This window comes from Taeniopygia guttata, chromosome 31, assembly GCF_048771995.1.
Source record: "Taeniopygia guttata chromosome 31, bTaeGut7.mat, whole genome shotgun sequence".
In the NCBI taxonomy this organism is placed as follows: domain Eukaryota; kingdom Metazoa; phylum Chordata; class Aves; order Passeriformes; family Estrildidae; genus Taeniopygia; species Taeniopygia guttata.
This window is the reverse complement of record NC_133056.1, coordinates 211,268-227,030: the sequence shown is the minus strand read 5'-3', so window position 1 is coordinate 227,030 and position 15,763 is coordinate 211,268. Positions and strand designations below refer to the sequence as shown.

The 15,763-nt window shown below is 64.4% G+C and overlaps 1 protein-coding gene and 4 non-coding genes across 7 annotated transcripts; 1 reads left to right on the top strand and 4 right to left on the bottom strand.

The window, feature by feature from the left end:
• The first annotated feature begins 1,441 nt into the window (after positions 1-1,441).
• On the top strand, positions 1,442-1,632 carry LOC121468474 (U2 spliceosomal RNA). The gene has a single exon (XR_005978430.2). It is a non-coding gene; the product is annotated as a U2 spliceosomal RNA (small nuclear RNA).
• A 723-nt stretch (positions 1,633-2,355) lies between these two features.
• On the bottom strand, positions 2,356-2,546 carry LOC140681142 (U2 spliceosomal RNA). The gene has a single exon (XR_012052388.1). It is a non-coding gene; the product is annotated as a U2 spliceosomal RNA (small nuclear RNA).
• Positions 2,547-3,608: 1,062 nt separating this feature from the next.
• LOC121468478 (U2 spliceosomal RNA) lies at positions 3,609-3,799 on the bottom strand. Its single transcript, XR_005978434.2, has one exon. It is a non-coding gene; the product is annotated as a U2 spliceosomal RNA (small nuclear RNA).
• A 1,280-nt stretch (positions 3,800-5,079) lies between these two features.
• LOC140681137 (U2 spliceosomal RNA) lies at positions 5,080-5,270 on the bottom strand. The gene has a single exon (XR_012052383.1). It is a non-coding gene; the product is annotated as a U2 spliceosomal RNA (small nuclear RNA).
• A 4,393-nt stretch (positions 5,271-9,663) lies between these two features.
• MUS81 (MUS81 structure-specific endonuclease subunit) lies at positions 9,664-15,557 on the bottom strand. Of its 3 annotated transcripts, XM_072920495.1 has the most exons (13): positions 15,340-15,557; positions 14,581-14,704; positions 14,340-14,407; positions 14,145-14,236; positions 13,486-13,566; positions 12,825-12,937; positions 12,428-12,528; positions 12,050-12,166; positions 11,442-11,537; positions 10,943-11,062; positions 10,474-10,577; positions 10,148-10,231; positions 9,664-9,893 (listed from the first exon to the last, which is right to left on the bottom strand). In XM_072920495.1, exons 1-13 carry the CDS (start codon positions 15,532-15,534, stop codon positions 9,827-9,829), a joined length of 1,362 nt encoding a protein of 453 aa, XP_072776596.1. In that variant the 5' UTR covers positions 15,535-15,557; the 3' UTR covers positions 9,664-9,826. The 3 variants fall into 3 exon arrangements, with proteins under 3 accessions (XP_072776596.1, XP_072776598.1, XP_072776597.1); XM_072920497.1 differs by lacking the exon at positions 10,943-11,062; XM_072920496.1 differs by lacking the exon at positions 11,442-11,537.
• Positions 15,558-15,763: the final 206 nt, after the last annotated feature.

Sequence of the window (15,763 nt, the reverse complement as noted above, 5' to 3'; positions counted from 1 at the left end):
GAGGGGTCTGGAGCTGTGTCCGCCCTCCCAGAGGGAGCGCGGGGATCCCCTCAGGGCCAATATAATCTGTAGGGACCCCCCCATGTTTTGTGGGGGCGCCCTCCGGTGGTGGAGGTCTCCATGGAAACCCCCCCCCCCCCAAATTCTGCCCCCCTCAGGGACCCCCTCGGCTCTTGAGCCCCCTCAGTGCCACAGGGACCCGGTGACAGCGCCTGGATCTGAGCCCAGGTGTGCCCAGGTGTACCCAGCTGTGCCCAGGTGTGCCCAGCTGTGCCCAGGTGTACCCAGCTGTACCCAGCTGTGCCCAGGTGTGCCCAGCTGTGCCCAGGTGTACCCAGCTGTGCCCAGGTGTGCCCAGCTAAGCACCATTTCCCCCATTTCCCCCTCAGGTGCCCCTCAAACCCTTCACAGGCACCATTTCCACCCTCATCCCCCTTATGGGTTCCATTTCCCCCTCAGCTGCCCCTCAAACCCTTCACAGGCACCATTTCCAACCTTATCCCCTTCATGGATATCATTTGATTATAATATCTTTAATTATTTAATTCCCCACTCTCACATATTCCATTTCCCCCTCAGGTGCCCCTGAAACCCCTCACAGGCGCCATTTCCAGCCTCATCCCGCTCACAGACATCATTTCACCCTCACAGGTTTCGTATTTCCCCGATCCCCCTCACAGGTTCCATTTTCCCCCTCATCACCCTCAGGGACACCATTTGTTCCCTCACGGCCTCCATTCTCCCCTCAGCTGTCCCTCAGACCCCTCACAGGCACCATTTCCACCCTCATCCCCCTTATGGGTTCCATTTCCCCCTCAGGTGCCCCTCAGACCCCTCACAGGCGCCATTTCCAACCTCATCCCCCTCACAGGCATCATTTGATGATGATCCGTTTAATTATTGTCACCATTTCCCCTCATCCTCCTCACAGGCTCTCTTCTCCCCTTTCACGGACTTTATATTTCCCATTTCTCACCCTCACGGGCTCTCTTTTCCCCTGTTGCAGACTTTATATTTCCCATTTCTCACCCTCACGGGCTCCATTTTCCCCTCCTTTACCCCTCACAGGGAATATTTCTCCCCTCAGCTGCCTGGGCCATCCTGCATTTCAGGGATCGGAGCGAGAGAAAAGCGCGGGATGAGGAGGAAAAAAATGAAAACTAGAAGGGCTGGAGAGAGGCGGAGCGGGGGCGGGGTTATGCAGATAACAGGCGGTGCATGTAAATGAACCGGGGTGCGCCGCGTGCATCATGGGAGCGAAATTTGGGGAGATTTTCGGGATTTTTGGGTTCGGTGTGTGAGAAGCGCGGGAGGAAAGCGCGGGGAGAGGCGGGGAGGGAGATGCGGGAGCGGAGCGGGGCGGGCGGGGGGCGGCGCGGGGGTGTCCGTGAGGTCCCGGCGGGCCGGGCGGGGCCGGTGCGGGGCCGGGCCGGGGTCCGGTATCGCTTCTCGGCCTTTTGGCTAAGATCAAGTGTAGTATCTGTTCTTATCAGTTTAATATCTGATACGTCCTCGATGAGAGGACTTCATATTAAACGGATTTTTGGGCTCGGGAGTTGGACCCGGAGCTTGCTCCCTCCGCTCCGCGCATCGTCCCGGTATTGCAGTGCCTCCGGGAACGGTGCACCCCACCGGGGACCTGAAATGGTGAAAAACAGATGGAAAATGGGTCAGATCGCGGTTATATCGCGATAGCAGTCACAGCGTCCCGGTATTGCAGTGCCTCCGGGAACGGTGCACCCCTCCGGGGACCTGAAATGGTGAAAAATAGATCAGAAATGTCCGAATACCTTCTCAATGCAAGTGTGAACTCTCGGTAAAACTCCCATTCCTTGTCTTCATTTGGTTTCAGAACAGAGGAGTCCCAAAATTGTCTCATGTCCCTCAAAGCTCTTTGTCAGTTTGTGTATTCCTCATTATGAACCCAGCTAATCAAACCTTGTGCTGACGAGCAATCAATTATTAGCTAATTCCTAACTCCATCAAGGCCTACTCATTTATTTTAATTAACTCAAGTAAGGCTTATCTCTAACTACGATCTTAGCTCCTCTAAAATCTCAAAATTCCTTAAAATTGACCTTTCAATAGCAGCCACATCGGTACTGCAGCGCCTCTGGGAACGGTGCAGCCCCAGTGGGGATTCATGAACGGTGAAAAACAGATTAAATGGGTTCATAATGAAGAATACACAAACTGACAAAGAGCTTTTAGGGACATTAACAATTTTGGGTCTCCTCTGTTCTGAAACGAGCTAAAAACAAGGAATGGGAGCTCTACCTAGAGTTCATTTGTCATATCTGCATTTTAAAGGTATTCGGATAGTTCTGATCTATTTTTTACCGTATTAGGTCCCCGGAGGGGTGCACCGTTCCCGGAGGCACTGCAATACCGGGACGATGCGCGGAGCGGAGGGAGCAAGCTCCGGGTCCAACTCCCGAGCCCAAAAATCCGTTTAATATGAAGTCCTCTCATCGAGGACGTATCAGATATTAAACTGATAAGAACAGATACTACACTTGATCTTAGCCAAAAGGCCGAGAAGCGATACCGGACCCCGGCCCGGCCCCGCACCGGCCCCGCCCGGCCCGCCGGGACCTCACGGACAGCCCCGCGCCGCCCCCCGCCCGCCCCGCTCCGCTCCCGGCCGCCCTCCCCGCCCCATCCCGCACCTCCCGCCCGCGTCCCGCACGCTGCGACCCCTAAAATCCCGAAAATCTCCCCAAAAAATCCTCCCAGCACGCACTGCGCGCGTGGTGCCTCAATGAATGTACATAGCCACGCCTTTTTATGGAAATACACACTGGGGTGTTGCTGCATAGCCCCGCCCATCGCTTTTTCCCCGCCTCGCATCGTGATTGGCCGAACGCGCCGCTTTATTTGCATTCACCCCGCCTCGTTTTAACCGGCCGTTGATTAGCATAGCCCCGCCTCTCCTCGTTATTATGGTAATTTGCGGTCGTTCATTTGCATTCGCTCCGCCCCCGCCGCTGTTCCCATTGGGGTTCCACCTCCCCGCCGAGGCGCTCTGGGGTGGGGGGGAGCGGGACCCCAAAAACCCCAAATCGGCCCCTCCTGAGCCCAAATCCCGAACCCCGAACCCCCAAACGGCTCCGAGCGCCCCAAAACCTCTCCCGGGTGTGAGAGATCAGGGGGTGGACCCCAAATCCCCCCCAGGCCAGGTGGGACCCCAAATCCCCCCCAGGGCAGGTGGGACCCCAAATCCCCCCCAGGGCCGGGGGTGCCCCCGGGCTCACCGGGAGGGTGACAGGGGGTGACACCCCCGGTGTCCCCCATGAGTCTGGCGCGGGGGGCATCCCCCAACTTCCCCCCACCCCCAAAACACGCGGGGGTCCCGGGGTTTGTGGGGCGCCACCCCCTCGGTTCCCCCGGGATGTCCCGGTCGGTTGGGGGGTGACAGAAAGGGACAATTACGATATAACCGCGATATAACCCACGCTCAGCTATTTCGGATCTGGTTTTCACTGTTTGATCCCCGGTGGGGTGCACCGTTCCCGGGGCACTGCAATACCGGGACGCTGTGACTGCTATCGCGATATAACCGCGATCTGACCCATTTTCCATCTGTTTTTCACCATTTCAGGTCCCCGGAGGGGTGCACCGTTCCCGGAGGCACTGCAATACCGGGACGATGCGCGGAGCGGAGGGAGCAAGCTCCGGGTCCAACTCCCGAGCCCAAAAATCCGTTTAATATGAAGTCCTCTCATCGAGGACGTATCAGATATTAAACTGATAAGAACAGATACTACACTTGATCTTAGCCAAAAGGCCGAGAAGCGATACCGGACCCCGGCCCGGCCCCGCACCGGCCCCGCCCGGCCCGCCGGCACCTCACGGACACCCCGCGCCGCCCCCCGCCCGCCCCGCTCCGCTTCCGGCCGCCTTCCCCGCTCCATCCCGCACCTCCCGCCCGCGTCCCGCACGCTGCGATTCCTAAAATCCCGAAAATCTCCCCAAAAAAATCCTCCCAGCACGCACTGCGCGCGTGGTGGCTATATTAATGTGCATAGCCACGCCCCTTTATGCAAATAGACACGCGCAGTTGCTTCATAGCCCCGCCCATCGCTTTTTCCCCGCCTCGCATCGTGATTGGCCGAACGCGCCGCTTTATTTGCATTCGCCCCGCCTCGTTTTAACCGGCCGTTGATTAGCATAGCCCCGCCTCTCCTCGTTATTATGGTAATTTGCGGTCGCTCATTTGCATTCGCTCCGCCCCCGCCGCTGTTCCCATTGGGGTCCCACCTCCCCGCCGAGGCGCTCGGGGGTGGGGGGGGAGCGGGACCCCAAAAACCCCAAATCGGCCCCTCCTGAGCCCAGATCCCGAACCCCAAACCCCCAAACGGCTCCGAGCGCCCCAAAACCTGTCTCGGGTGTGTGTGGGGGGGTTGGGACCCCTTCGAGATCAGGGGGTGGACCCCAAATCCCCCCCAGGCCAGGGGGGACCCCAAATCCCCCCCAGGGCAGGGGGGACCCCAAATACCCCCCTAGGCCAGGGGGGACCCCAAATCCCCCCCAGGGAAGGTGGGACCCCAAATCCCCCCCAGGCCAGGGGGGACCCCAAATCCCCCCCAGGGCAAGGGGGACCCCAAATCCCCCCAGGGCAGGGGGACCCCAAATCCCCCCCAGGGCAGGTGGGACCCCAAAGCCCCCCCAGGCCAGGTGGGACCCCAAATCCCCCCCAGGGCCGGGGGTGTCCCCGGGCTCACCGGGAGGGTGACAGGGGGTGACACCCCCGGTGTCCCCCATGGGTCTGGCGGGGGGGGATCCCCCAACTTCCCCCCACCCCCCAAAACACGCGGGGGTCCCGGGGTTTTTGGGGAGCCACCCCCTCGGTTCCCCCGGGAAGTCCCGGTCGGTTGGGGGGTGACAGAAAGGGACAATCACGATATAATCGCGATATAACCCACGCTCAACTATTTCGGATCTGGTTTTCACTGTGTTTGATCCCCGGTGGGTGCACCGCTGCGGAGGCACTGCAATACCGGGACGCTGTGGCCGCTATCGGGATATAACCGCGATCTGACCCATTTTCCATCTGTTTTTCACCATTTCAGGTCCCCGGAGGGGTGCACCGTTCCCGGAGGCGCTGCAATACCGGGACGATGCGCGGAGCGGAGGGAGCAAGCTCCGGGTCCAACTCCCGAGCCCAAAAATCCGTTTAATATGAAGTCCTCTCATCGAGGACGTATCAGATATTAAACTGATAAGAACAGATACTACACTTGATCTTAGCCAAAAGGCCGAGAAGCGATACCGGACCCGGGCCCGGCCCCGCACCGGCCCCGCCCGGCCCGCCGGCACCTCACGGGCACCCCCGCGCCGCCCCCCGCCCGCCCCGCTCCGCTCCCGCATCTCCCTTCCCGCCTCATTCCGTGCTTTCCTCCCGCGCTTTGCACACACTGATCCCAAAAATCCCGAAAATCTCCCCAAATTTCGCTCCCATGATGCACTCGGCGGCGTGCCGTGACTAATTTGCATCGCTCCGCCCTCCTCTCCGCCCGCGCGGACGCCCCGCCCCTTCGCCGCCTGCGCGCGACCTGATTGGTGAATGCGCGCTGCGATTTGCATTCGCTCCGCCCCCACCAGTGGTGGCACTGGGACGGGGGCACTGGTGGGAACTGGTCCCGCCCAGTTTGTACTGGTGGGACTGGGATGGGGGCACTGGTGGGACTGGGACGGGGGCACTGGTCCGAACTGGTCCCGCCCGGGCTCTACTGGTCCGAACTGGGACGCTCCCAGTAGCCCCCTCCCCCTCTCAGCGATGACGTCACGCCCCTCCCCCCCCCGGGGGCACCCCCATTCCCGGGCGTTCCCCGCCCCTCCCCCCCCCCGGGGGACCCCGAGGGTGACTCAGGGCCGCGCCCTCCCCCACCCACAGCTGGATCCGCTCAACAGCTGGAGCGGGAGGGGGAGGGGCAGGGAGAGGGGGAGGGGGAGGGGAGCCGGCCCTGCCCCCCCCCAAAAAAACAACGGGACTCAGCGCGGGGTGGGGGAGGGGCAGCACCGACCCTTTATTGCCCTCAGCCCCCCCCCCCGCCCCTCCCCCACCCGGGGGGCAGGGCGGGACTGGGGGAGGGGGGGCAGTCCCAGTTTGGGGTGAATGATCCCAGTTTGGGGTTAAAATTCCCAGTCTGGGGCGAACAATCCCAGTTTGGGGTTAAAATTCCCAGTCTGGGGTGAGCAATCCCAGTTTGGGGTTAAAATTCCCAGTTTGGGGCGGACAATCCCAGTTTAGGGTGAACAATCCTAGTTTGGGGTGAATGATCCCAGTTTGGGGTTAAAATTCCCAGTTTGGGGTTAGAAATCCCAGTTTGGGGTTAGAAATCCCAGTTTGGGGGGTCCCTCTCAGTTTGGGGTTCCTTTCCCAGTTTGGGGTTCCTTTCCCAGTTTGGGGGTTCCTTTCCCAGTTTGGGGGGTCCCTCCCAGTTTGCCCCCCCCCCCAGCACCCTCAGCCCTGGGGGCTCGGGGGGGTCGGCCGGGGGGGTCTTCCCAGTCCTCCCAGTGCTCCCAGTATCACCAGTGCCCCTCCCAGTGCCACCGGCAGCGCCAAGCCCAGCCCGACCCGCAGCGACCCGGTACTGGGAGGGGCCCTGGGGGCAACTGGGGCAACTGGGGGGGCTACTGGGGGGGTCACTGGGGCAACTGGGGGGTCCCCGACTCTGGGGGGGGGAGCTGGGGGGGTAACTGGGATAACTGGGGGGTCCTTGGCCTGTGGGGGGGTAACTGGAGGGGTAACTGGGGGTAACTGGGATTTAGGGGAGGTAACTGGGGGTAACTGGGATTTAGGGGGGGCAGTTGGGGGGGTTGTTGGGGGGTCCTTGACTCTGGGGAGGGTAACTGGGGGAGTAACTGGGAGAACTGGGAGGGAAACTGGGGTGTCCTTGGCTTTGGGGGGGGTAACTGGGACAACTGGGGGGGCAACTGGGAGGTCCTGGGTTCTGGGAGGGGTAACTGGGAGGGTAACTGGGACAAACTGGGGGGCAACTGGGAGGTCCTGGGTTCTGGGAGGGGTAACTGGGACAACTGGGGGGGCAACTGGGAGGTCCTGGGTTCTGGGAGGGGTAACTGGGAGGGTAACTGGGACAAACTGGGGGGCTCTGGGGTTGGAGGGGGCAGTTACTGGGGTAACTGGGGGCAACTGGGATTCCGGGGGGGCAACTGGGGGGGAAGCCAGGGGGGTGGAGGAGGAGGTTTGGGGGTTCCCATGGGGGCTGGGGGAGGGGCTGAGTCCATGGGGGTCCCTCGGGGGGTCCCAGAGTTCGGCCTTGGGGTCGGGGACCCTATGGGGGTCTCCTATGGGGTCATCTTGGGGGTCCTCATCACTGTAGGGGTCCCCATAGGGGTCCCAGGGCCGGGTTTGGGGGTCCCCATCCCCATAGGGGTCCCCATAGGGGTCCCAGGGCCGGGTTTGGGGGTCCCTGGGCTCACTCTGGGGGTCCCAGGGCCGGGTTTGGGGGTCCCCGGGCTCACTCTGGGGGTCCCAGGGCCGGGTTTGGGGGTCCCGGCCCCTCCGGAGGCTCCCGGGCTCGGGGTCCCTGTAGGGGTCCGAGGGGGGTGGGGAGGGGTCCCAGGGCTCCTCTTCGGGGTCCTCATCCTCGTAGGGGTCCCCGTAGGGGTCCCCATAAATGTCGGGGTCCCAGGGCTCCGTTTCGGGGTCCCACGGCCCCTCCCCGGGGTCCTCGGCCCTATAGGGGGGGGCTGGACCCCCATAGGGGTCCCCGTAGGTGTCGGGGTCCCCATAGGGGTCCCCATAAGGATCGGGGTCCTCGTCCCTATAGGGGGGCGTGGGGGAAGGGGGAAAATCCCGGTGAAAATCCCGGTGGGACCCCTCGGGGGAGTCCCGGTGCCACCCCCGGTGCCACCCCCGGAGCCGGGGCGGTCCCAGCCCCCGCTCCCTGTGCGAGTCCCGGTGCAAATTCCCGTTCCAATCCCGGTGCAAACCCTCCCGGGAATCCCCGTGCGGCTCCCGGTGCCGGGCCGAGCCTGGATCCCGGTCCCGGTGCAAATCCCGGTGCGAACCCCGATGCCAACCCCGCTGCCCGGCGGGCTGGGAGTCCTCACGGAAATCCTGATGGGAATCCCGGTGGGGATCCCGGCTCCAATCCCCGGGCGATCCCCGGGGCCGCTCCGGGGGCACGTCCCGGTGGGAATCCTCAGGCACATCCTGGTGCAAGCCCCGGTGCCATCCCGGGGGCGAATCCTCCTGGGAATCCCGGTCCGAATCCCGGTCCCAATCTCGGTCCGAATCCCGGTCCAGCTCCCGGCGGCGATCCCGGTCCCAATCCCGGTTCAGATCCCGGTCCCAGTCCCGGTTCACATCCTGGTGGGGATCCCGGTCCCAGTCCCGGTCCCAATCCCGGTGCCGCCCCGGCCGCTGCTCCCGGTGCCTTCCCGGACCCAAATCCCTCTGAGGATCCCAAACCGAGCCTGGATCCGAATCCGGGCGGGGATCCCGGTCCAAATCCTCCCGCGAGCCGCTCCGGTGCCGCTCCGGTACCGAATCCCGGGCCGAGGCTTCACCTCCGCCGGTCCCGTCCGGCCGCCGGTCCCACCGGGAGCTCCAACCGCGCCGGGTCCCCTCGGGCAGCTCCGGGTGTGCCGCCTGGGGAGGGGTCCCGGGGCGCTGGGGAGGGGTCCCGGGGCGCTGGGGAGGGGTCCCGGGCTGTCCCCGCTGTCCCCCGGGGCGCTGGGGGGGGGTCCCGGGCTGCCCCCGGTGGCGGCGGCGGCGGCAGGTGACACCGTCGGGCTGCAGGACGAAGCCGCGGTGACAGTGACACGCGAAGCCGCCGTGGTGGTTGAGGCACATGTGGTGGCACACGGCGGCCGTGCGACATTCGTCCCTGTCCCCGCAGCCGCCCGCGGCCACCGGCCCGAACCCCAGCGGGCACGGGGGGGGGGTCGGCGGGACCCCCGTGTCCCCCCCCGCCGCCACCGCCACCAGCGCCACCAGCGCCACCAGCATCGCTGTCACCTCCTCCTCCTCCTCCTCCTCCTCCTCCTCCTCCTCCCGGCCAGACCCGCCCCCCCAATCCCAAATCCCAAATCCCAAATCCCCCAAACCCGGCCAAGGGCGGCCCCGCCGCCCCCGCGCCCCCAAATCCCAAACCCCAAACGCGGCCCCATCCCCACCCCCCCCCAAACCTCAAATCCGTCCCCACCCTCCCCGCAAATCCCAAATCCCAAATCCCAATCCCGGCCCCACCCCCCCAAAAAATCCCAATGGTGGCCCCCACCCCTCCCAAACGCGGCCCCACCCCCCAAAATCCCAAACCCGGCCCCACCCCCCCTAAAATCCCAAACCCGGCCAAGGGCGGCCCCTCCCCCGCCTGGGAGGTTTGAGTGACCCCGCCCCCTTTTTGGGGACCCTCCCCCCATTTCTTTGGGGTCCCAGGACAGCCCCCCCAAAATGACCCCAGGGTGACCCCGCCCCCTTTTTGGGGACCCTTTGGGGGTCCCAAGTGACCGCAGGGCTCAGGACAGACCCCAGCCCCCATTTTGGGGAGCTGGTGACCCCAGGTTGACCCCAGTCCTGTCACCGGTGTCACCCCCTGTCACCCTCACCCTGTCACTGCCACCACTGTCACTGTCACCGGTGTCACCCCCTGTCCCCTCCCCCTCCCGCTCTCCCCCAAACCAAAACTCCAGTGGTGGGGGAGGGGCTTTATTGGGGGGTGACAATGGGGTGACAATGGGGTGACAGGAGGTGACAATGGGGTGACAGGAGGTGACAATGGGGTGACAATGGGGTGACAATGAGGTGACAATGGGGTGACAGGAGGTGACAATGGGGTGACAATGGGCTGTCCCCTCAGGACAGTGGCCCCGGGGTCCCGTAGAGCCTCACGAGGGCTCCGCTGAGGGAGGGGCCCAAATTCCTGTGGGGGGGAAAAGAGGGGTGAGTCCCCCCAAAATCCGGGGGGGACCCAAAATCGGGGAGGGGGGAGGGGACGACAGGAGTTTGGGGACACAGGAATTGGGGGGGGGTCCTGGGAATTGGGGGTTCCCCAGGATTTGGGGATCTCAGGATTTGGGGTTCCCCAGGATTTGGGGAGGTTTCTGAGATTTGGGGGTTCCCAGGATTAGGAGATCCCCAGGATTTGGGGTCCCCCGGATTTGGGGGGGGTCTCACCTCTGGGTGGGGCCGCAGCGCAGCCCACTCAGCACCTCCTGGCACTTTTGGGGGTCCTGGGGGGGGCCCAGGGCGGCCATGAGGCTGTGGGGGAGGGGACAGAACTCAGGGGACCCCCACCCCAAAACCCCCCCCAAAAACCCCCCGAGACCCGACCCCCACCCCAAAAACCCCAAAAACACCCCCCGAGAACAGACCCCCACCCCAAAACCCCCCCCAAAAAAACCCCAAACTGCGACCGCCCCCCATCCCCCACCTTCGGGACCCTCCCCTCCCCCTCCCCCTTTTGGGGACCCCCAGATCCCTCATGGGGGACCCCCCCAGACCTGGCGGGGGTGGGGAAGCGGCTCAGGACGACCCCGGCCCTGCCCCCACTGAGCCCCCCGAGCTGCAGCAGCTGCCGGGCGAACACGGCCCCCACGGTTTGGGTCTGGGGGCGACAAAAAATCGGGGTGAGGGGACCCCAAAACACCCCCCAACCCCACAAAGGACACGGCCCCCACGGTTTGGGTCTGGGGGGACACAAAAATCGGGGTGAGGGGACCCCAAAACACCCCCCGACCCCAAAATCCCCCCAAAAAGGACACAGACCCTCCACAGGCTGGGTCTGGGTCTCCCCCTCCCCATTTCCCCCTCCCCACCCCATTTTTCCCCTCCCCCTCCCCATTTTCCCCCTCCCCCACCCCATTTTCCCCCTCCCCCACCCCATTTTTTCCCCTCCCCCACCCCATTTTCCCCCTCCCCCTCCCCATTTTCCCCTCCCCCACCCCATTTTTCCCCTCCCCCCCCCCAAACCTGGTTCTTGCCCCCCCCCTCTCGCAGCCTGGGGAAGGGCAGCAGGGTCAGGGGGGTCCCGGGGGGCTCGGGGGGTCCCCGGCCGGTCACGGACCCCCCCCACGCCCTCAGCACGCGGCCCTGGGGGGGGGGGGATGGGTCAGGGACCCCTCAGTGTCACTTTGATGTCCCCAACCCCCCCCCCACCCCCAAATGTCCCCCCAAATCCTTCCCGTGACCCCCCCCAAATCCTTCCCGTGACCCCCCAAATCCTTCCCGTGACCCCCCCCAAATCCTTCCCGTGACCCCCCAAATCCTTCCCGTGACCCCCCCAAATCCTTCCCGTGACCCCCCAAATCCTTCCTGTGACCCCCCAAATCCTTCCCGTGACCCCCCCCAAATCCTTCCCGTGACCCCCCCCAAATTTCCCCCCTTTTCCCCCCTTTACCTCCCCCCTGCCCCTCCCCCCACAGCCCCCCCAGCCCCCTCCCCCCCAAACCCCCCCCCAAACCCCCCTCACCCCAAATCTCCTCCTCAGCTGCTCCCCCAGCGCCCCCAAATACGCGGCCGAGTCTTGGGGGTCTCTGGTGCGCACCACGAAGAGTCCGTCCACCACCTGGGGAGGGGTCTGAGTGCCCGAGACCCCCGGGAGCCCCCCAAAAACACACCCGGGAGCACCAAAATACCCCTGGGACCCCCAAAAAACCCCCGGGAGCCCCAAAAACACACCTGAGACCCCCTAAAACACCCCCAAAATACCCCCGGGACCCCCAATATACCCCCGGGAGCCCCAAAAACACACCCGGGACCCCCAAAACACCCCTGGGACCCTCAAAATCCTCCCTGGGACCCCCAAATCTACTGGGGACCCACAAATCCCCCCCAAAACACCCCCGGGACCCATCAACTCCCCTCCAGGACCCCCAAATCCCACCGTGACCCCCCCCAAAAACACCCCCAGGACCCCCAAAATCTCCCCCCCCCAAGACCTGGATTTTGGGGAGAGGTCTCTGTGGATTTAGGGGAGGGGTCTGGGGGGTACCTGGATTTTGGGGAGAGGTCTCTGTGGATTTAGGGGAGGGGTCTCAGGGGTCTCAGTGGAATTTGGCGAGGGGTCTCAGGGGGTACCTGGCTGTTGGCGGCCGCCTGGCGCAGGGTGGGCAGGGGGAGGGGCAGCGCCTCCCCCTCCCGTGGCTCCTCCAGGAGGAGAACGGGACAGCGCAGCCCCGAGCGGCACAGCCGGAACTGCGGCACACCAGTGCGGCCCAGTTCATCCCAGTTCATCCCAGTTACCTCCCAGTTACCTCCCAGTCCCTCCCAGTTACCCCAGTCTGTCTCAGTTACCTCCCAGTTACCTCCAGTTACCCCCCAGTCCGTCCCAGTCCCTCCCAGTGCCCCCAGACCCGCTCCCAGTGCCCCCCAATCCCTCCCAGTCCCTCCCAGTACCCCCAGACCCGCTCCCAGTGCCCCCCAGTCCGTCCCAGTGCCCCCCGTGCCCGGCCCCACCTTCTGCTCGCGGTACCGCCCGTCCCGGATGCTGTTCCCCAAATCCGCCGCCGATTTCCGCTCCACCACCACCTCCAGCGCCAACTCCCGCGGGGCGTGGCCTGGGGGCGTGGCCAGCGGGGTCACACCCACTCAGACAATGCCCACATTGGCCCCACCCACAGTGCCACACCCATCACACCTTAATGGGCGGAGTCTGGATTTGGCCACGCCCCCACTGACCACACCCAATTGGAGGGCGTGGTCAGTACATGGCTCCACCCACCCAGAGGGCGTGGTCACAGCGTGGACACACCCATTAGTGATGACCACACCCACTAAAGTGCCCCACCCAATCAGGCCACGCCCCCTCGGCCACACCCAGCATTGGGGGCGTGGTCACCCAGGCCCCACCCACCTGTGGGCGGGTCCTTCTCGCGCGCCACCCACAGGAAGTCGCCCACCGGGAGGCGCCGCAGCAGCACCGGAACCCCCCGAGAGCGCAGCAGGGCCGGGAGCCCCCCGGACGGGCTGGGGACAGTGCAGGGTGTCACCGGGGTGGGGACACGGGGGACACGGGGACACGTCCCCGGGGTGGGGACATTGGGGACGTGTCACTGTGTGGGGACATTGGGGAACACCGGGGACGTTGGGGACATCAGGGACATTTAGGAACATTGGGGGCATTGGGGACATTGGGGATGTTGGGGATATGTTATGGGGGACATGGGGACACTGGGGACATTGGGGACATTGGGGACAGCGGGGACACGTCACCGGTGTGGGGACAGCGGGGACAGAGGGGACATTGGGGACACATCACTGGTGTGGGGACATTGGGGAAACAGGGACATCGGGGACATGTTATAGGGTCACGGGGACACGTCATGGGGTCATGGGGACATTGGGGACACTGGGGACATTGGGAATGTTGGGGACATTGGGGGCGTTGGGGACATTGGGGACATGTCACAGGGGACACGGGGACATGGGGGACTTTGGGGACACATCATGGGTGACACAGGGACACGTCCCAGGGGAGGGGACACGAGGGGACAGGGGGTGACAGGGACGGGCACCCGTTGGCCTCGGTGACGTCGGCGCACAGGACGATGTCGAACTGGCCGGGCCTCAGCTCCAACTCCTGCTCGGGGTCACCCCTGGGGGACCCCAAAGTCACCTCCGGTGTCCCCAAGGGCCGAGACCCCCCCACAAAGTGTCCCCAAGTGTCCCAAACACCCCGAAGTGTCCCCAAAATGTCCCCAAACACCCCAAAGTGTCCCCAAACCTCCTGAAATGTCCCCAAGTGTCCCCAAACCCCTAAAGTGTTCCCAAATCCCCCAAAGTGTCCCCAAACTCCCCCAAAGTGTCCCCAAACCCCCGCAAATGTCCCCAAAGTGTCCCCAAGTGTCTCCAAACCCCACAAAGTGTCCCCAAACTCCCCCAAAGTGTCCCCAAACTCCCCCAAAGTGTCCCCAAACCCCCCCAAATGTCCCCAAAGTGTCCCCAAGTGTCTCCAAACCCCACAAAGTGTCCCCAAATGTCCCCAAGCCCTCCAAAGTGTCTCCAACCCCCTAAAAGTGTCCCCAAGTGTCCCCAAACCCCACAAAGGGCCCCCAAATTGTTCCCAAAGTGTCCGCAAGTGTCCCCAACCCCCTAAAGTGTCCCCAAGTGTCCCCAACCCCCCCAAAAGTGTCCCCAAACCCCCCAAAGTGTCCCCAACCCCCCCAGCGCTCACAAGGGGGGGGAGGGGGCGCAGTTCTCGTCCTGCTCCGCCAGAGGGCGCTGCGGGGGCACCTGCCCGGGGGGCACTGGAGGGCGAGGGCGGCGCTGGAGATGGGGGGGAGGGGCAGAGATTGGGGCGTGGCCTCTGCTGCCCCTCCCCCCCTCGGTGGGGGGGGTGGGGTGGGGGAGGGGTGAGGGAAGGACTCACTGTGGGCGGGGCTGGGGGCAGGGCTGGGGGCCGCTCCTGCCGAGGGGGCGTGGCGGGGAGGCCCTGCTCTGCGGCATGCAAATGAGATGCAAATTAGTACGCAAAACAGATCGATCAGGCCACACCCACCACCAAAACCCCGCCACCTCTATCAATGCCACACCCTCATAGGCCACACCCACCCACTGCCCCACCCATTTAGGCCCCACCCACCGGCCCCACCCATTCAGGCCCCGCCCACCGCGGCGGTGCTGGCGCAGCCGTTGGTCGAGGCGGGCGCAGAGGGCGGGGCCAAAGTGCTGCAAGATGGCGGCGGCACGGCCGGAAGGGAGCGGGAGCGGGAACCGGGAGAGCGAGCGCAGGGCCTGGGGGGAAACGCACCTGGGTACACCTGGGGGGCCCAAAATATACCTGGGGTACACCTGAGACACACCTGAGACACACCTGGGATACACCTGGGGAACCCAAAACACACCTGGGATACACCTGGGGAACCCAAAATACACCTGGGGTACACCTGGGGGGCCTCAGATACACCTGAGACACACCTGGGTACACCTGGGGGTACCCAAAACACACCTGAGACACACCTGGGTACACCTGAGATACACCTGGGGGTACCCAAAATACACCTGAGACACACCTGGGGGATCTAAAACACACCTGGGATACACCTGGGGAACCTGAAATACACCTGGCTACACCTGGGGGTACCCAAAATACACCTGAGACACACCTGGAGAGCCCAAAACACACCTGGGCACCCCAAAATCTCCTACCCAGAGACCCCAGACCCACCAAACTCACCTGGAGACCCCTAAAACCCCACCCAGAAACCCCAAAATCCACCCGGGAACCCCAAAATCGGCCCCCTGGGCACCCCAAAACACACCTGGGCACCCCAAAACACACCTGGGGACCCCAAAATCACCCACCTGGGGACCCCAAAACACACCTGGGGACCCCAAAATCCAACCGGGCCCCCCCCCCCCACACCCACCCTCTCATAGGTGCCCCTCGCCCAGGTGCCCTGCGCCTCGTCCCGCCACTCCCGGAGCCAGCGGGCGAACAGCGGGTTGGGGTGGCCGCGGGGGCGGCGGCGGCGCCGGGAGGAGGCGGAGGAGGCGGCGGAGGCGGAGGAGGCGGAGGAGGCGGAGGAGGCGGAGGAGATGGCGGCGGCGGCGGCCGCGGCCATGTTCGAACCCTCCCGCCACTGCCGCCGCCACCCGGAAGTGACCGCCCCGCGGGGCCGCTCCGGCTGCGCTCGCTGCTCCGGGAGCGGCGACTCGTCTGCTCTGGAGGACTCCGCTCTGGCCGCTCGGAGGTCAAACTCGTCTGCTCTGGAGGACTCCGCTCTGGCCGCTCGGAGGTCAAACTCGTCTGCTCTGGAGGACCCCGGGCCCAGATCTTCTCCGGGCCCCCCA